This window comes from Pelobates fuscus, chromosome 12 (assembly GCF_036172605.1).
Source record: "Pelobates fuscus isolate aPelFus1 chromosome 12, aPelFus1.pri, whole genome shotgun sequence".
NCBI classification, from domain to species: domain Eukaryota; kingdom Metazoa; phylum Chordata; class Amphibia; order Anura; family Pelobatidae; genus Pelobates; species Pelobates fuscus.
In genome coordinates this window covers 39,781,854-39,803,008 of record NC_086328.1, presented here as the reverse complement: position 1 = coordinate 39,803,008, position 21,155 = coordinate 39,781,854, and the positions used below count along the sequence as shown (strand labels likewise).

General features: G+C 40.9%; 2 protein-coding genes across 2 annotated transcripts in view; one reads left to right on the top strand and one right to left on the bottom strand.

Annotated features, from left to right (window-relative positions):
- The window catches only part of ATP6V0D1 (ATPase H+ transporting V0 subunit d1), a 99,749-nt gene extending 80,069 nt beyond the window's left edge, over nucleotides 1–19,680 (bottom strand). Inside the window, exon 1 of the mRNA XM_063437610.1 lies at nucleotides 19,356–19,680. Within this exon, the coding sequence (XP_063293680.1) occupies nucleotides 19,356–19,485 (130 nt within the window). The 5' untranslated portion in view covers nucleotides 19,486–19,680. The remainder of the gene's footprint in view (nucleotides 1–19,355) is intronic.
- LOC134578629 (inactive hydroxysteroid dehydrogenase-like protein 1) overlaps nucleotides 1–21,155 on the top strand; it is a 1,053,979-nt gene that overhangs the window by 138,768 nt on the left and 894,056 nt on the right. The gene's annotated exons all lie outside the window — the stretch shown is intronic.

Genomic DNA, 21,155 nt, shown 5'->3' with positions numbered 1-21,155 from the left:
TGAATCATCACGATATGAAGGTGTTGGTCTTTCTCAATTTTCAAAGGCGACCAGAGAGATCATGCTGCGGCCTTGCCAGGGAACAGACGAGGCTGCCTCAGAGTGACTGCCAACAGTTTATGGCAACATGAGAACCAGGCTGTCTCGAGTCGGACAGCAGTGACCTCTACCTCTAGGTGATCCGGAGGGTGTTGCTCCCCGTTGCTGTGAGCATAGCCGGGCTGGACTGTGGGGGCCTGCAGCAGACTGGTGGCCTCAGGGCCGTGTGGACCATGCTTTGGAGGAGTGGCTGGCGTTAGAGGGGGCTCACGGAGGCACAACACACAAACCCTGTCTGACCTACAGAGACTCTGCCAAGACATTAGAGGCCGTCCGGTTGGTGGACTCTAGGAGAAGGGGATCTAAGACTGAGGGGTCCCTCAAGTTCCCGCTATGCCGAGAAGCTCATGATGAAGGGCTTTACCTGGTGTCGGGTGAAAGTGGAGATGTCGGCACCCCCTGGGGCCAGCTGTTGATCCATATGGCCCTACAGAGGCTTTACGCTACTCCTTAATCTCACCTGGGAACAGGGGCATTAGGTGAGGCACGAGATACATTCTCATGCAGGGATAGCTTCCACCTATGGCAGTCAGCTACCGTCCCGTAAACTAATATATATATATATATATATATATATATATATATATATATATATATATATATATCCTGGCCGTATGTGCTTGGACCAAGGTCCCTGGAGTCCACGAGAGGACTTGGCTAGGGATATTCAAGTTGGGCCGTATCCCACAGGCCACTTATTCTCGGGGGCACCCCCTTCTTCCATTCTTTTTACTTTATAATCCCTTGCGGGAGATCTACACACACTACAATCCACAGTCTAAGCTGTAGATCCACAACTCCAGCAGCAGAATAGGGTAGATTATACAGCCTAGTTAATGTCACCGCTTTTGTCATACGATAAGTTACCAGCAACCACTGGTTCACTGGTGTAAACTAACAGACGAGCTACCCATGCTCTATACCCTTCTTGCATATTTAGGCTCAATGTTCACAACTGTAATCTAGTATATTGATTTGGTGCTTAGTTTTACACTTTTTTAAATGAGGCATACTCACAAGCGATTCACCGGACACGCTTCCAATGTTAACTCTGAGTTTTACATGTATGACTTATTACGCTGCATTGAGCTCTTTTATTAGGATTTTCTTCCCAAGCTTATATAATTTGGATAGAAGGTGGGCCTAATGCACTGTTGCAAACAAGGGATTTCTTACATACCAAATACAACACAATTCAATACTGTTATGCATTTTGTCTATAATGTATGCACTCATCATTTTTGTGCATTTAAATAAGTATTAATGCATGAACCTAAAGGTTCTACTGATCATTCTGAATATTTTACTTTTTTAGGTTTATTTACGCACAACCAAAATTAGGTTCCGTTATTTTTAAGTTCGTTAAGCACATCTATGCAATAATGTTTTACAATATTATTTCATACAAATTGGGGATCGACTGATATTGATATTTTAGAGCCGATACCTGATAGCTTACTGATATTCTGTACATTTACTGTATTTTTTTGCAAAATTTTTTTTTTTATTAAGTGGTAAATGCACAAAATATACATGCCTGTCAGATTTTTTTTTATGTTTTCAAGAATATTTATGTGTGTGTGTGTAGTGGATGCAGTGAGAGTATTTGATTAGTAAATGTAGTGTGTGTGCTATGGATGCAGTGTGGGTAGTGGATGCTGTGTGTGTGTGTGTGTGGTGGATTCAGGGTGTTTGTGTGTAAATATGTGCGGTAGGAACTGCAATGCCCCCTCTTTCTACTTGAAAAAGGTGTTTAAACCTCACTTTTTTTCCACCAACCCCACAGTTAACCCTGTCTCACTTTACCTTCTTGTTGATTTGAAATTTGATGATCACAGCCAATCCAATGCTTTACTATAGGAAAGCACTGGGAGACTTTTGCGCATGTCCATCAATCAACTCATAGAATCAAGCCAGTTAAAAAAGTTAAGAGCCATTTTTTCCCCCCACATCAGTCCATCCTTGCAAGCACGCTGTCTTGGTGTAATTTTTGACTCTGGCCTAACCTTTGAACCTCACATCCAGCATGTTACCAAATCCTGTAGATTCCATCTTAAAAAAAATAGCCCGCATCTGCCCCTTTCTTACGCAACTTGCTACTAAAGAGCTTGTCCATGCTCTAGTACTTTCCCGCATTGGATTATTGTAACCTTCTCGAAATTGGTCTTCCCAAAAAACGTATTGCCCCGCTACAGTCTGTAATGAATGCTGCCGCCAGACTGATTTTCTACTCTAGTCGGTCCTCTCACACCTCACCCCTTTGTCAGTGCTTACATTGGCTTTGTGTATCCTATAGGAGTCAATTAAAGTGCTAACCCATACCTATAAAGCATTGACCAATTCTAGCTCCTCATATCTCTTCACAGATCCATAGGTATGCCCCTTCTCTGTCTCTCCGCTCTGCCCTTGACCGCTGCTCACACTCGTACGGCCAACTCATGCTTGCAGGACTTCTCGCGGGTGGCTCCCTTCCTATGGAATAGCATACCTACTGCCATCAGACTCTCTCCTAGTCTTCAATTGTTTAAGAAGTGCCTTAAAACCTCTCTCTTAAGGAAAGCTTAAGGCCTCCCAGAGTAACCGCAGATACCTGTGTCTTGCTCTATCCTAAAGGGCAGCACTCTCTCTCCTCCAGCTCTGCTTCACTCCAACCTATTTTGATTACTATTTCCTGTCCTATTGTGTTTTTTTTTTTTTGTCAATCAATTTTTATTGAAGGTTTTCTTTTTGTTATGTCATCGTTTGGTTGGATACAGAAATAAAGAAGGGTAGGGTGCAAAATACATTACTTGAGACAAAATATGTCTTGGATTGACAATCGGGTCATAAAAGTAACAAGTAACAACCAGTCATTGACATTGTGACATGAGGAAATAATAGCGGAGGGAGATCAGCGGTATAATATGTGTCCACGGGTTCGTGATGAAAGATCCTAAGAGTGGTTCAGCTGTCTTCTAAATATACCCCTAACCTAGGGGGCAACGGGGGGGGGGGGGGGGGGAGCGGGGAAGTTATTGGAGTGGGAGTGCGCTCCACTATACGTGGGTGTGCACTCTAGCATCTGAGAGCCGGAGTATCTCACTAAGGGTGTGCAAGCTCCTTTGAGCTAACTGGTCTGGTGTGGGCAAGGAGGGTAGTTACGGGCCTACTATAGTCCGGGTTATGGGAAACAAACTGGCTAGGGAAACAGGAAAAAACTGTGTGCGCGGTTACATTAATCACAAAGAGTTCGAACTGCTTCTTCGTGACTTGCGATGTCTGCTATGTTCAGTTCCCCGGCGAGGGGGTCTGAGGCTTCCCTGAGGTGTGGGGGACATCTCTCTGTGGGTCCCGTGTCTGCAGGTTTGATCGTTTTGCAGGGGTTGACTTCGGGGCCAATAAGCCCAGTTTCCGTAGGAATTGTGGTGCTTCTGCGGGAGTAGATATGTTATGTATTGTCCCATCGCGTGATAATACAAGGAACCTAGGTGATTTCCAGTGATATCCAGTGATATTCAATGCCCGCCGTTCGAAGCTGGTTGGTAACAGGATTCAGAGATCTTCTCCACTGCAGAGTTGACCTGGCAAGATCTTGATAGAAGGAGAGTGTGGCGCCTTCAAATGTGAGTGGGGTCTTGCCCCGCAGTGCTGTCAGCAGGGTTTGTTTATCTTGCGCGGTGGAGCAGCGGACTATGACGTCTCGGGTCACTGACGCCCAGGCATTACCCGGTATAGGCAAGCGGTAGGTTCCATCCAGGGAAAACTTCTTTGCCTGGCTTGGCGGGAGCACCGAGGCCACCAGCCTCCGCAGATAATGCGGGAGTTCATCAGGAGTGATCGGGTCTGGTATGCCCCTTCTTTTTAGGTGGTTGCGCCGTGACCTGTCGTCTCGGGCTGTTAAGTGGAGTGCCAGGGCTTGTTGAGTTGAGTGCATGGATAGAACCGTGTCCGATAGGGCCGACAGATCCCTACGGAGGTCGGTGATGTCGCCCTCTGACACTGCCACCCTGTCTGTCACTGCTTGTAAGTCGGCCTTTATCCCTGCCTCATCGGCCGCTAATAGGCCCTTTATTTCAGCGACCAGGTTGCGAAAGTCGCGTTGCGTGACCGCAGCTGATCCCTCCGTGTCACCCGCAGGGTGAAGTACCTGGACAGGAGCGGTGACAGGCTGTTTTCCCTCCGCACCGGTCTCAGGCTCCGTTGCCGCCATTTTTGTTAATGGCTGCCGCTGGAGCATGGTCCCAATGTCTCTGGACCCCGATGGTGTCTCTAGACTCTGCCTCTGCGTTCGGCGCCCCATTGTTGGTGTCTGGATAGGTGGCGGGTCGGGCAGGTAAGCCTCTGTGTCGGAGTCGTCAAGGGGCTCAAGGCCGTTGAGTAGTGCTGACAGGTCCAGGCCTGTGTGGGGTCTGTAGGCCCCGGATCTCCGTTTTTGGCGTTTTGCTTTGGCGGTGTGTAGGAATGGCATAGATTGCCTCTTGGCGGGCCCCTTAGGTCGGGCCGGTGTTTTCGGGCACGAAAGTGGGGTGAGTCCCCCGAAAATCGGCAGTTAAATCAAGTTCGGGATCGGAGCGTTGCGAGATGGCGACCGCTCCAGCTCGAGGTTAGGCTCCGCCCCCCTTCCTATTGTGTTTTACACCCCACCTCCTATAGACTGTAAGCTCGTTTGAGCAGGGTCCTCTTCAACCTATCGTTCCTGCAAGTTTCTTGTAATTGTCCTATTTATAGCTAAATCCCCCTCTTATAATATTGTAAAGCGCTACAGAATATGGTGGCGCTATATAAATGGCAATAATAATAATAATAACAATAATAATTAATACTCCTATCTCAGTACTGCACAATGTGCAGCACCTACATTCAGCATTTCCATGCTTCCATGCTCTGCTGGAGCCGCTGAACATTTCTCACAAAGATGCATTGATTTGATTCATCTCTATGAGGAGATGCTGATTGATGCCGCATTTTGCAGCGCATGCCCGATAGCCACCCAACTTTCCTATGGCAAAGCATTGGATAAGCAGAGATCAACAAGATTCATAAACTCAGCTATGGAGGAGGGCCAGTCATGGCGAGACCAGCACAGCGCTTGAAAAAAGGCATGTAAAAACACCATACCCATGCGATCGAAGGGAGGCTGCTGACCTATACACACACACACACACACACACAACCACACACATTCAAAGTATTTTCATTTTTTTCATTATTATAATACACTCAGATGCATACAAACATTCATAGATACACACAAATACAGATGACATACACAACAGATTTACATATATTGTCACAAACACAAAAATAAAAAATATATACATATTTTTAGCCACCCTCCCGTTTCCTACCTTTTAGGCACAGGAGGGTGGCTTCCCTGAGGTCCAGTGAGCCTGGGCAGCAGCAGGTGTCAGTGGGCTGCCACTGGTCCAGACTGTACCCTCCTCCTCCTCCTCCTGTATCCCTGTGCAGCTTTCTGTGCACCAAGAGAAAGTGAAGGGAACTGTAATTATTTCTTCCCAGCACAGAGGTCACACAGGGTAATGGCTTGGCAGCCGCCAGACACAGTGGAAAGGGGGTGGCAAACATGGCCGTCATTACCTAGAGCCGTGCCAGCTTGCCGTACCCCTGTGCAGCCTCAGTGAGAAAGAAATTACAGCTCCCTTCCATCTGGCATGCAGATAGCTGCACGAGGATGGAGGGACCGGACTGACAATTTTTGTCTAGCTCTGCTCTATGGGGAGTCTTCAGAGCGTGCAGATGTTGAACATCAGTGCTGCACCCAGGAAGTATCTCTGGTGGCTGTCTGAGTGACTGCCATTAGAGGTGTTACTAGATAGTTATGTAAACACTGCCTGCCTTATCTCTCAAAAGGCAGTGTTTATATTAAAAAGCCTGCAGGGACAGGCTACAAACCCCATAACTGCATTAAGCTGTAGTTTTTCTGGTGGCTATAGTGACCCTTTAACAGATGCTTACCAGATGTACACAGCCCCCAGTGCCATGGAGAAGGCACAGCCTCACTTGCAGCTACTGAGGCTCATTCAAAGGTTAGTCATCTTCCCTCTAATCTGAATTTTTAAGCATTAACTCTAAAATGCTTTAATAAAATAAACACATACAAATCCATTAAACTAAAGTTTGCCTTTCACCATCATTCATTTTGCACAGTATAAAAAAATTAATATTTGTGGCCACAGTCATATAAAAGTGGTATCTTGAACAGCAAAATAAATGGACAAGTGGAAGCTATCCTCCAGAGAAAAATGTTGGTGCAAGTCAGTGTATTAAATTATACAACTTGATTGATATTTATAAAAATATTTATAATACCAAGTACAAGCGGCAACAATGAAAAATGACGAAATATAAAAGCGTCAAAATAAAGTTGGTGTTACAGAGTTAGCTTAAACATCAGTCTGTCCTGTCAATTTAAAAAAAATATTACTTTTCGCGTTTAGAAATGGTACATACTTGCACAGCAATTAAGACTGAGAAAAGGTTTATCAAGTTCAACTATTAAAAATAAAATAGAAAAAGATTTTTGCAGTGTGGGTGGGTGCATTATCCTGCTAAAAGAGGTAGGGATCGGCCGATACTGATTTTTTTTTTTTTTTTTTTAGAGTCGATACCGATAATCTGTGAACTTTCAGGCCGATAGCCGATAACCAACCGATGCTCTGTACATTTACCATTTTGATAAAAAACTATTTCTACACAAATCTACTGTTAACTGAACATTTACTTTATTTTTTATCATTTTTTTTTTTTTATATTAAAGGTAAATGCACAAAATATACATGCCAGTCAGAATTGTTTGTTTTCAAGAATGTGTGTGTGTGTAGTGGATGCAGTGAGAGTATTTGATTAGTGAATGCAGAGTATGTTTGTGTAGTGTGTGTGTATATTATATATATATATATATATATATATATATATATATATATATATATATATATATAAATATAAACAAACTTAGCTCCTGCACTCCAACCTGAAAACATAAAGAATACCCGGTGCTCTGGTGGCTAAGAGATATACAAGAAAAAAATACCGGCACTCCTGGGGTTTTCAAAAGCAATCTTCTTTATTCAAAGAAACCACATCAACGTTTCAGCTCCTGTCAGGAGCTTTCATCAGGACATTTGTATCACTAAGAATGAAGAAGCTTATATAGGGCATGTAATAAACGTAATTAAAAATAATTACTTAAAAATAGGGACACGAGTAAGCGCTAAAAAACCAGAAGGCAGCAACCTTATAAGGGAATCCCTCAAATACCCTTAAAGAGATAACGTAAAAGAGAAATAAAAGGAAGGGCTGCGCCAAAATATAGTCAATATACAGACAATAAAAATAGTCCAAATAAGTAAGGAAGAAAGTCTTATCTACAACAGGTCTTTCTAGGGTACGCAGGATTTAAGGTCCAGAACGGAAATCCTCGTTGTTTATTCTCCTTGGAAATTCACTCGTATGTGGAAAAATAAAAAGAATAGAGAACAAAAAATAGTGCAATATGTCTGATAGGAAATACATATAATAATAAAAGCTGGTATAAAACTCACATGTATAAGAGCTATAACCTGCTCTTAGTATAGAAGGCGTACAGCGGTACAATCCCCGCTTGTGGGATATAAGGGGAATTCCTCCGTCAGTGGTGTATCCAAAGTTCAAATATAAAAAGAAGGGAGAGACAACCAATAGTGCTCACTGAATAAAATGCAAAGATAAAATAATTGAATAAAATGGTACTCACAAGGGCGGAGCAGGCCAATTGCTCCTTGAAAATCGCGCTGGTGGTATTATCCCCACCTCGGGATTACTTGGAGTCCAGGGGTGCCAGGTAGCAAACAATATATGGTGTATTAAAAAGATAGATGGCACCAATAAAAAGTAACCAAATGATCTTTAATATATAAAATACACAGTAAAATATCCCAAAAACTTTTTAACCCTCGTTTTCCAATTTTTAATGTACCACAAGGTTCATTTAGCACACTGTATTATATATTTTATGTAATTAGCCTATTTTTATAAGTTATACTAATACTGCATATTATGGTAATTCTGATTGGTTATCCCTAATTTTGGCGCCAATTTTAATTATTCTAATTATTTGTATTGCTATTTAAACTTTGTACTGCCAGGTATCAAGTTCTCTTTCCATATTGATAAAGCCGTATTGGCGAAACGCGTTTTTGGGATATTTTACTGTGTATTTTATATATTAAAGATCATTTGGTTACTTTTTATTGGTGCCATCTATCTTTTTAATACACCATATATTGTTTGCTACCTGGAACCCCTGGACTCCAAGTAATCCCGAGGTGGGGATAATACCACCAGCGCGATTTTCAAGGAGCAATTGGCCTGCTCCGCCCTTGTGAGTACCATTTTATTCTATTATTTTATCTTTGCATTTTATTCAGTGAGCACTATTGGTTGTCTCTCCCTTCTTTTTATATTTGAACTTTGGATACACCACTGACGGAGGAATTCCCCTTATATCCCACAAGCGGGGATTGTACCGCTGTACGCCTTCTATACTAAGAGCAGGTTATAGCTCTTATACATGTGAGTTTTATACCAGCTTTTATTATTTTATTTATTTCCTATCAGACATATTGAACTATTTTTTGTTCTCTATTCTTTTTATTTTTCCACATACAAGTGAATTTCCAAGGAGAATAAACAACGAGGATTTCCGTTCTGGACCTTAAATCCTGCGTACCCTAGAAGACCTGTTTTAGATAAGACTTTCTTCCTTACTTATTTGGACTATTTATTTTCTGTATATTGAATATATTTTAGCGCAGCCCTTCCTTTTATTTCTCTTTTACGTTATCTCTTTAAAAATAATTACCCACAGATGATCAGAATTTCCCTTTCACGCCAGGTCCGTCCAGGTTGCCGGCGCACTCCAACACTTCCGGGTTCGTGATCACATGGCTCGGAACTCCGGGCTAGACGCGATGTTATTGGAGGGCTATTACATGTCGCTGGGGCAACCATAGACGCCTAAGTCTCATTGGCTGCTCCCGCATGTGTTGAAGCCGATCAGCCTTAGATCAAAACATTATGCGAACGAGTGTGTTTAGAGAGCAAGTTGCTAGGCAACCAGGACGCACCATGGGGCTGAAAGAGAAAAATAAAGGTTAAGAATGTGCCATTAAGGAATCTATGAATGTGGGACCAATAGAACATTAGTGTAGAATATTTAAGTGAGTGCAAAGTGTGTTTAAAGAGAGCACTAGAGCTCCTGAAAAATTACTTTCTAATGTAGTTTGTGTCTACTGTTGTTGTAGAAAGTGAGGAACATTTAATATATGTTGTGTAAAAGGACATAATCCATTATAAAGACTATATAAAAAAATTAGCCAATTTGTATATTTATAATAAGGGCTAATGGACAAAAGTTGTGAAAAAATATTGAAACTAGTGAATCAAATAATGTGAAGAGAATAATAATAATCCCACATTCATAGATTCCTTAATGGCACATTCTTAACCTTTATTTTTCTCTTTCAGCCCCATGGTGCGTCCTGGTTGCCTAGCAACTTGCTCTCTAAAAACATTCGTTCGCATAATGTTTTGATCTAAGGCTGATCGGCTTCAACACATGCGGAAGCAGCCAATGAGACTTAGGCGTCTATGGTTGCCCCAGCGACATGTAATAGCCATCCAATAACATCGCGTCTAGCCCGGAGTTCCGAGCCATGTGATCACGAACCCGGAAGTGTTTGAGTGCGCCGGCAACCTGGACGGACCTGGCGGGAAAGGGAAATTCTGATCATCTGTGGGTAAGTAATTATTTTTAATTACGTTTATTACATGCCCTATATAAGCTTCTTCATTCTTAGTGATACAAATGTCCTGATGAAAGCTCCTGATAGGAGCTGAAACGTTGATGTGGTTTCTTTGAATAAAGAAGATTGCTTTTGAAAACCCCAGGAGTGCCGGTATTTTTTTCGTGTTTGTGTTGTGTGTGTAGTGTGTAAAATGGGGGGAGGGGTGGCATTTTTTTTTTAATATTTAATTTTCTTACATTTTGTATTAGTCCCCCCTCCCTGCTTCTTACCTGGCCAGGGAGGGGGGAGATGACATTCCCTAGGGGGCACAGCACACTCTTACTTACCTTCCCAGCAGCTCCCAGGTCAAACTCTCTTGGCCTGCGTGCCGTGTTGAGTGTTGCCATGGTAACCCGTGGCAACGCTCTGCGGCCGTGGGACTCGCGAGAGTTAGACAGGGTAGCTGCTGGGAAGGTAAGTAAGAGTGTGCTGGGCCCCACAGGACCCTGATGGCAGCCCTGGTCTGCATTAATCGGCAATATCGGTATTCGATATAATATCGGCTTTTTTGGCCGATACCGATTTTGCTGAAAACACAGAATATCAGCCGAAAATATCGGCCATTCCGATAATTGGTCGAACCCTAAAAAGAGACCACTGACATCAAGAAACACCATTTCTAAATGGCGTGTACGTGGTCTGCAACAATCTCTAGGTAGGTATGTGTCAAAGAAACATCCACTAGAATGCCAGGTGGTTCTAAGATTTCCCAAAAGAACTTTGCCCAGAGTATAAAATTTTTTCTACTTCCCATAGTGCATCCTGCTGCCATCTCTTCCCCAGGTAAAAAATGTGCACACTTGACCATCCGTCTCATCTAAAAGAAAACGTGATTCGTCAGACCAGGAAACCTTCTTTTGCACCGTAGTTGAGCGCTTATAACAGTTTGGTGACTGGCAATGGTGAGGCATCAAAGCACTCTTGGCTCCAGTAACGGTGCTCCGAGTGCTTCTTTAAATATCTGTGGTTGAGTTCAACAGACTATGGTAGAAAGCTTCCACCAAAAGTTTACATAGTTTAAATCTAGGTACTTTCTGATCTTAGAAGAGTTCTAGGACCGCACGACTACGAAGAGACTCTGCATAGATGTCAACACAAATTGGTTAGATCTTCCTCTCGCTTTGTGGCATACAAGTGGGAACTATAATCACAGCAAATCTCTTGGAATTGTGGGAATACAGAACATGTAAATAAATGATGCAGAGTTTGCCTGCCCTCTATCCATCACATGCCAAGTCATGGCACATGACCAACATTTCATAAACGGATCACTCCAATTTGTATTTGTTCGACATTTTTAAGGGGCGCAGTGTCCCCTTAAACCTGTAAATGAAACACTGCAGTTTCAGAAAAATTGCAATGTTTACATTTCAAGGATAAGACAACCATCACTGTCTTTTCCAGTCAGCAATTAGAGGTGCTTCCTGGCTCCTAACGCAGTTTAACTCCCTGAAACAACATTGGATAGCCTCAAGTTTTGCATGAGGATGTCCAGCATCTACAAAATCTACATAGGAAAGCCTAATTGGCGTTTCCAACTCATGCGCAGTAGGTTCCTGCATCGACATGATGTTACTGAAGGAGAGCGATCCAAGGCAAGTGAAAGTGTTTTTAACACTTTCATTGTCACAGGGGGAGATGGAGACAGACCTAAAGCTAGAGAGACAGTGTAATTTTTTATTCCCAACGCTAGTGTTCCTTTAAGTTATAGCTTCACAGTGTAAAATGTCAGGCAGACAACAGTTCCTGGAGAAAAAAAATTAAATAAAAAACACAAACCTCAAAGAGGAACATTGAAAAAAATCACATCATGCAGTACTTCGTATGCAAACAATTTGGCAACCTACATTACAGCAAAATACATAAACACAGTTTCACATTGTAAAGCTAAACAGTGCCCTCCACTAACATTGGCACCCTTGGTAAATATGAACAAAGAAGGCTGTGTAAAATGGTCTTGTTTAACCGCTTCAAACCAGAGGGCGTACTATTACGCCCTATTCTAAGCAGCTCTAAATGCTGCAGGGCGTAATAGTACGCCCTCCGGGTTTTTTTTTTTTGGGAGTCCCCCGCAGCGGATCCTGCCTCCTGCGGCCCCTGGCCATGTGAGAGTGAGGTCCTTGCGAGGACCTCACAATCACATGGCCGGGTTAGCTGCCTGCTGCATTGCCAGCAGGGGGACTAACTGTAATGACAAATAGTCCCCCTGCTGGCTGGAAATAAAATTAACCCCTTAAGGACCGGACTGTTTTTGCGATGTTGTAAATTTGCGACCAGGCATCTTTTTACACTTTTGTGGCGTTTGTGTTTTAAAAGGGGCTTTCTTTACATACCATTATTTATATAATCTCATGTAATTAAATTTTTAAAAAATGAAAAAATATGATGAAAAATTTAAAAAAATACATGTTTTTTGACTTTTATGTGAAAAATCTTTTACTCATCTAGAAAAGCGAATGAAAAAAAACTGCAAAATAGATTCAAAATTGTGTCCTGAGTTTAGAAATACCCAGTGTTTACATGCTTTTTGCATGTTATAGGGCTATAAGTACAAGTAGGATATTGCGGTTTCAAAACATACATTTTTAAAATGTATCAATAGTGACATTGTAACACTATTATCTGTCATAAATCTCTGAATACCACCCCACATGTACATAATTTTTTTTTTTAAAGTAGACAACCCAGGGTATTCAATATGGGGTATGTCCAGACTTTTTTAGTAGCCACTTAGTCGCAAACACTGGCCAAAGTTAGCGTTCATATTTGTTTGTGTGTGAAAAAAGTAAAAAACTAAATTGAACGCTAATTTTGGCCAGTGTTTGTGACTAAGTGGTTATTAAAAAACACTGGACATACCCCATTTGCAATACCTTGGGTTGTCTTCTTTTGCAAATGGTATTTTTTATTTTTATTATTTTTACATGTTTAATTTAATTTAAATTACTTATTATTTGTATTTTATAATAATATATATATACACAATATATATATATATAGTTATTATATTATATATACATGTGTAATTTAATTATAAGTGTATTTTATATTAATATATGTACATATTAATATAAAAATACACTTAGTATGACATTATATATATATATATATATGATATATAGACATACATATACACATACACACACACACACATATTTTTTTTTTTTTTTTACTAACTTTAACTTAATTTTTTTTCTGATTTTACACTGGCAGGGAGACTGCCTGTCAGCACAGACAGTCCCCCTGCAGGCAGACACATGGACACCTATTGTAACCATGTGGTCGCCCTGTTGGGCGATCACATGGCCCCAGGGGTCCTAATCTGCCATGGGGAGACTGTCTGGGCTGCTGGCAGTCTCCCCACAACAGGAGCACAGCCGATCGCCGCCGGGGGAACGACGGCGATCGGGTAAGTAAATCTTAAAGTTAGGACGGTTCAGGACCGTCAGCGGTGGGCAATGGAAAAATGCCGATGACGGTCCTGAACCGTCCTGCGTCCTTAAGGGGTTAAAATAAGTTATATATATATATTTTTTTTTTTTTGTTTTTTTTTTTTGTTTAATTTGCTAGCACTATATTTAACCCTATAACTTTCCAAGACACCATAAAACCTGTACATGGGGGGGTACTGTTTTACTCGGGAGACTTCGCTGAACACAAATATTAGTGTTTCAAAATAGTAAAATGTATTCAAACGATGACATCGCCAGTAAAAGTGAAGTTTTTTTGCATTTTTCACACACAAACAGCACTTACACAGACGATATTATTGCTGTGATACTTTTTACTGTTTTGAAACACAAATATTTGTGTTCAGCGAAAGTTACAGCGTGAAATATAAGGCTTGTGTTTCATTTTTTTCACATTAAAATTCGCCAGATTGGTTACGTTGCCTTTGAGACCCTATGGTAGCCCAAGAATGAAAATTACCCCTATGATGGCATACCATTTGCAATAGTAGACAACCCAAGGTATTGCAAATGGGGTATGTCCAGTCTTTTTTAGTAGCCACTTAGTCACAAACACTGGCCAAAATTGGCATTTTTTTGAATTTTTCACACACAAACAAATACTAACGCTAACTTTGGCCAGTGTTTGTGACCAAATGGCTACTAAAAAAGACTGGACATACCCCATTTGCAATACCTTGGGTTGTCTACTATTGCAAATGGTATGCCATTATGGGTGTAAATTTAATTCCTGGGCTACTATACAGTCTCAAAGGCAACGTAACAAATCTGGCGAATTTCAATTTCAAATGTAACGTACTATATTTGACCCTGTAACTTCCCAAAACACCATAAAACCTGTACATAAGGGGTACTGTTTTACACGTGAGACTTTGCTGAATACAAAAATGTGTATTTTATTGCAGTAAAAGCAAACAGTATTATGACATTGACAGTTAAAATATCATGTAGAACTAAACAAACAACAACATTTCTTATTTTCTCCCATTTTTTTCATATTAAATTATGTTTCATAGCTAAATATTTGATATAAAATGAAAGCCCTGTTTCTCCTGAATAAAATTATATATAATAAGGGTGGGTGCATTTAATATGAAAGAGGTGAATTATGGTTGGACAGACATATAGTGCAAATGCCAGGTTTTGTTTACAACGTGTACATTTGGCTCAGTCCTTAAGGGGTTAATAATTGATTTAAAAAAATACACAAAAAATACTCTGCTGTCATGGATACCGACAATTGCAAACAGCACAAGTTTATAAAATAAATACTTAAAAATAAAAATCTTTGTTAAATATATGTGTGGCAGAATTATTGGCACCCCTATGAAGGGAAAAGATATTTGAAGTAAATTCCCAATGATAATTTATTTTTTGGTACCCCTGGGTAACTAGGAACAGGAAATTGTTCATACCGAAAACGCTTTAACCAAGGCAAGAGTGCACCTGGGCCCTCCTGGCATCTTGAAAAGCTTGCAGGGGGGACAGGCTAGGGAAACGAGAACTACATTAAGCTGTAGTGGTTCTGTTGACTACAGTGTCCCTTTAAAAATTGTATTTTTGTAATTAAAAAAAACTGGATCCTGTTTAGCTGGCTCCTAGATTCCAAGCAAATTTGTCAAGCCCTTGGCTTAGAATGACCCTTTCATATTATTGTGAAAATGCAGTCATTCACTCAGAGTACGCACCAGGATATCCCTTCCACTAAAGTGATGTGGAGTGATGTCACCAGAAGAGGATTAGGCGGCAGGGAGAACTTGGCTTGGTAATGCAATGGAGGCAAGTTTAAACCTCCATTGGTGGACTCGCATACAAACGGTTACTCTAACCAAAAGTTAAGAAGAAGAAAAAAAAAAAAAAAAAACTTTTTGGGTTGCAGAACCATGTAATGCTTTCGGATAGTACAAAGAATGTAACACTTAATAAAAAATAAAAAAAAATAAAAAAAACACTACATTCTAGATTTCTACAAAACTTCCTCTTCCAGAAGTTCCTGAGTTTTGAAATATCAGCTCGTGCAAACTCAATTCTGTAGGTTCAAAATAGAAACTAAAAATTATCCAATCATTGTGAGTCTCATATTGGTTGTGCAGTGAGAATGACTAGTACCTAGTGTTCTACAGGAAAGTCTTGCACTGTCAATGCAAACTTTCAACTGTTCAGCCATCAAAAGAGTAAAGACAAATATTGTGCAACTTACTAAGTACACAATACTGCTCACTATTTTGTTTATATAAGCATTTGTTCAACATTCCAACTGCTGCTGAAAATGTCTAAAAAAAATAAAGCCTTAAAAATTCCCAAACACACACACACACAAAAAAATAAATAAAAACACTACAAACATATAAGCAAACCAATAAACCTTTATTTTCTACCAGTTGCAAAATATACTACTAAAAGTAGTACACCCCCCCCCCCCCCCCCCCCCCCCACCAACACCAAAAAAAAAAAAAAAAAAACTTGCAAACTCTACAAACAATTTACACCAGGCTATACTCTGCACAATGTCTGGTTGATGAGAACAGCACACATTTTGGTTAGAAAGTGTTTGCCAAGAGCTTAAAGGGACACTGTAGGCACCCAGACCACTTCAGAGCCCCAGTCCCACTTAGTCCTGCAATTTAAATCATTACAGTTTTTAAGAAACTGCAATAATTACATTGCAAGAATAAGACTGCCTCGTGTGGCTGTCAATCAGATAGCCACTAGAGGCACTTCCTGCTTCATGACAACTTTTGGTCACCCAACGCTGACCGCTGGATTTATAGACTAGTGACATGCACATAATGAATGTACTGGGATTACTATAAAAATTGTGCATTTACTTTCATTACCAAACAAGTGGTGGTAGATACTTTAAAAAGAAAATACTTGTCAGCTACTTTCTAACTTGAGCTGAGTGATTAGGAGAGGGACGACTTTTCCTTTTCATATCAATGCAGAGTTGTGTCATGCTGCTGAAGTGAGGAGCAAGGGTCCACTGAATCCAAAGCTTGGTCTACAATGTATCCATGTAGTACACAAAAGCAACATTGTAACTTCACATGTATGTAAAGGTTAGGCTGTAGTGGATGTGCTGTAGCAGATAGGCATTTGGACATTATCAAACCAGGCTACTGAAGTCTATAACTATGAAGATAATTTGTAAAATATGTTAATTTACGCCAAAATGAAAGATATATATATGCTGGTCTGCTCCCCCTGTTACAATTGATATATAGTATAAATAAATACTGAGTGTGAGTGTGTCTGATCCTGATGAAAGTCCCTGCTGGGACTGAAACGTCGATCTTATATATTTTTAATGGATAATCAATAAACTTTATGTTTTAATCTTCAAAGACCGAGAGTGCTGATCACTATCTACATATATTTACATTTTTCCTGGATTTCAAGCACCTGGCAAACAAACATTCTACCAAAGCGTGAGTGCAAGGAATAAAAAAAAAAAAAAAAAAAATTATATATATATATATATATACACATACACACACACACACACACACACACACACACACACACACACATATATATATATATATATATATATATAATATACTCGAGTATAAGTCGAGTCCCCTAATTTTACCCCTAAAAAATAGGAAAATGTATTGACTCGAGTATAAGACTAGGGTGGGAAAAGCAGCAGCTACTGGTACATTTCTAAATAAAGATCCCAAAAGATTAGATCCCAAAAGAATTATATTAATTGAATATTTATTTACTGTGTGTGTGTATGTGATGCAGAGTGTGTGTGTGTATGTGATGTAGTGTGTGACCTTGGTGGGGGTTGGGCATTTTTATTATTTATTTATATTATTTTAATATTAAATTTTATTTTTTATTATATTATTATTTTACATTTGTATTTTTTATGTCCCCCCTCCCTGCTTGTTAGCTGGCCAGGGAGTGGGCTATATGATTCCCTGGTGGTGCAGTGGATGGGGGCTGGGAGAAAGCTATTACTTACCTTTACAGCAGTCCGTTCAGCTCCTTTCTCCTCCATGCCTTTCAGCTCCACTGTAAGTCTTGTGGTCTGCGTGCCGCGTTGCCACGGTAACCCATGGCAACGCTCAAACACCGTGGCTCTTGTGAGACTTACACTGTGAGCTGAACGGCAAGGAGGAGAAGGGAGCTGACCAGAGCTGCTGTAAAGGTAAGTAATAGCTTTCTCCCAGCCCCCAACAGGACATTACAAGCCCGGCGGTCCTGGTCTGTATTATGGCAATGTTGCCATAATACAGACATTGACTCGAGTATAAGACGAGTGGGGGCTTTTCAGCACAAAAAATGTGCAGAAAAACACGTCTTATACTCGAGTATGTACACACACACACATACATACACACTTCACCTTTATTGTAATGTATTGCTTTCACTTTATATAATCTTTCACTTTTTTGTTTATGCTTTTGCTTTGGGGGTTTTCTGCATTTTTAAGACAGCTGTAAATTAAGGGTGAGAGTTTTTAACATTTTTTTTTAAAACTAAAATAAAATGTTAAAATGGACACTGTAAGCACTATAACAATCTCATCTCATGTCTACTGGCATTGTCACTCCATTCCGTATTAAACCATTTTTGAACAGTTTAACAATGAACGAGGGTCCCTGGCTTCCTATAGCCCCACCCCACAGAAGGTATGGCTAAGGCAGAGATTACACACTTCCTTCTAGTTTATTCATACAAGCAGACTCAGCTGACAATTACAGCAGCCCAGGCTTGTGCTTCCTCATTGGTCCAAGCAGCAGAGAGGGCACGGGGTTGCTGAGAACTCTCATTTTGCACCAATTCCATTTTCTGTATGTGCTCACATTCTATCTTCTGAACAAGCAAATGTGTTTGCCCAAGACACACCTCCATCAAAACAACAACCATCTCAAGCTGATCTATTATAACTGGTCAATCTTATAGCTGAATACATTTCAAGCGGTCACATCTCCATCTCTGATATCCCTTTTATCATCCTGACAACTATTCCGAAATGTTGAGTACCGCGATTTCTCCGCAGGCTCGACTTAAGACTAGACTAGCCTAGTACATGCTTGTGTAGCAACCCTGACTTTTAAAAAAGGCTTTAGACTAATTTACTCCTAATGCGTAATAAAAATTAATGTAAGTGATCCAAGAATCCCCTTTGAATAAGACAAATGTACAGCTCTATCACATAAAGACTTCTGTCACTGTGTATTTTCAGGCACCCAATGTTTAATACAATTTTAATTATGGCTTGGGATAAATCAATGAAAAGCATAGATACTTTAAAAGCAGGTGCAATGTGGGCTCAATGACCACGTTTGCAGAGTATATTTCTGGGTAACAAGCAAAAATATTTACGCAAGCAGAGCACGTTGTCTCAGAAACCTCTGTTGTGGTTTGACATTGTATAGTAAATAAGTGGGGGTCTTACCAGTGATCCCACATTGCACATATAACCATTATAATTTTAAAGAGCGCAAGACTGTCACGTAGCAGATATCCACACCCCCTTAAAACAGATTATAAAACCCAAAGACAGAGAGCCCCTAAAACAGATTATGGTCTATAGACAGAGAACCCCTTAAATAGGCTATCAACCTAAAGCCTGAGAGTCCCAGCACCTAAAATAGATTATGAAGCAGGTATAACAACATAAAGTTAGCCCCTAGGTGTAAAACAATTCCCATGATAAGCTCATTGAGCAGGGCCCTCCACCCCCTCTGTTCCTGTGTGTCCAGTTGTCTGGTTACAATTACAGGTTTGTTAGTCCACCCATTGTACAGCGCTACGGAATCTGATGGCGCTATATAAATAATAATAGTAATAATAACAATAATAATAATAAATGATGATGAGGATGATGATGTCTTGGTAAAGCAGAAGAGGACCTGTCTTACAATCCCCCAGTGCCTGCCTTGCAGTACGTACACACAATGCTCTGGCCCTCACACCCAGCCTGCAGCGGCCCCCACGGACTCACCCTCCAGGGTCTCGCACTGAACCAGGTTCAGATAATCTCCCTGAGACAGGATGCCGGCCTTGAATCCCCGGACTAGCCCTTCCAGGTACCCGTTGTCTACATTGAAGTACAGCTCCGAGAAGGATGTCATGATGGCGGCGACAACAACAACAGAATAAGAACCCGGGACCTGAGACAGGGGGAGAAGGCGACCGGAAGCTGGGTGTCGGTCCTCAAGCGACCGCTATAGCCCCCGAGAGAGACCGAGCAGGGATGTGGATGAAGAAGTCAGGTGATAGCACCACCTATCACGTGATCTCAGCCTAGGCCCAGAAGCCGGTAGTGGCTGTGCGACGGCAACGTACCAATCAGAGACGGTTATTTCGGACACGTCACAAATCCAGAACGAGGTTTGGAACGCAGGGATTTTATGTTCAGTTCAATAACCCATTGCCTGGGGCTTTGGAATGCATTGGGGAGGGAGCATGTGACAGTCACATTCATAGGATAGAAAAGGAATAATATTTTATTGCTTATGATAGGATCACGTTTTTTTTTTTTTTTGTTTTTTTTTTTAAATGCAGACAATGTTGAGTATTTCTATACAATGTATATTATTTTTCTTTACAATGTTGTAACTTTGTAATATGTTGCACAAGCAGCATTAAAATAGAAAATAAACTGCTGTTGACATACTAAATTAAATATTTAGAATACATTGCTTTTACAATTGGTCTCTGCAATGCCAATTTTAGTCTCTCTACAATGATCATATTATCCCTTATCCCTCAATGTAACCATTTTCCCTTATAAAATCCCTTTGCATACACAGGGCAAGTGGAAGGATTTAACGTTGACGCCATAACTGTTTTCTTTTTTTTAACTCCCTTCCCCATTAGTATCAGTTCCTCCTTCCTAGATCTGTTTATTCTCTCTCCCTCTGCCATCAGCTTGTATTCCGCTACTTCCTCCTCCGTTTCATTTTCAAAACCTTGAAAGTCTGTTCTTAGTTTATCTGCAGGGTCTTCTAATGGGTCAATTAATTAAGCAGTGTGTTCTAGCAAGTTTAAAACTAACTCGCAAAATTTAGGGCAAAATGGAAGAGCTGGAAAAGTCTTCCTCTTAAAGATGTATTCCTGACACTATAGTATTAAACTGGCTATTTAGGTCACCCGTCCCCCTATGATCGCATGGGAAATGTGTTTAAACTTATCTTTTCTCTCACACTGTGCTGGTCTTGCCGCGGATGGCTCCGCCTCGATGGCTGGTATAATCAATTTTGAGGCTATTGGCATGCGCAACAAAATGCCACGCTGCACCAAATAGCAATTCCACATTGAGAGGCATTGAATCAATGCATCTCTATGGGTAGCGTTCATCGTTTCCTTGCAGAGCACAGAGACACTGAAGGTAGGTAAGGTAGGACGTAATTCTGAGATAGGAAGCGTCTCTTGTGATCATCTGAGTAACTGTCACTAGAGGTGCTCCTAGGCAGCAATATAAACAATGCCCTTTTCGGGTGCCTGGGACTCCCTTACGTTAGGGGCGGACTAGGCATGCCTGACATCAATGCATACTACAAAGCATCCTTCTTAGCGCAGGGATTACGACTTCTCAGGAATCACAACCCCTCACACAACCCACTTTGGCTATCATTAGAGAACGCATGCCTTGAAACGCATGACACTGCCCATTATCTGTGGACAAATGTCGTACCCCAAACATCTGCTGGCCCGTACATACGCTGCTCGATTACCATGCTCAAGGCGTGGAAGGCCTGGAGCCCGTTGGTGTTAGACTCGACAAAGCTCTTTAGGAGAG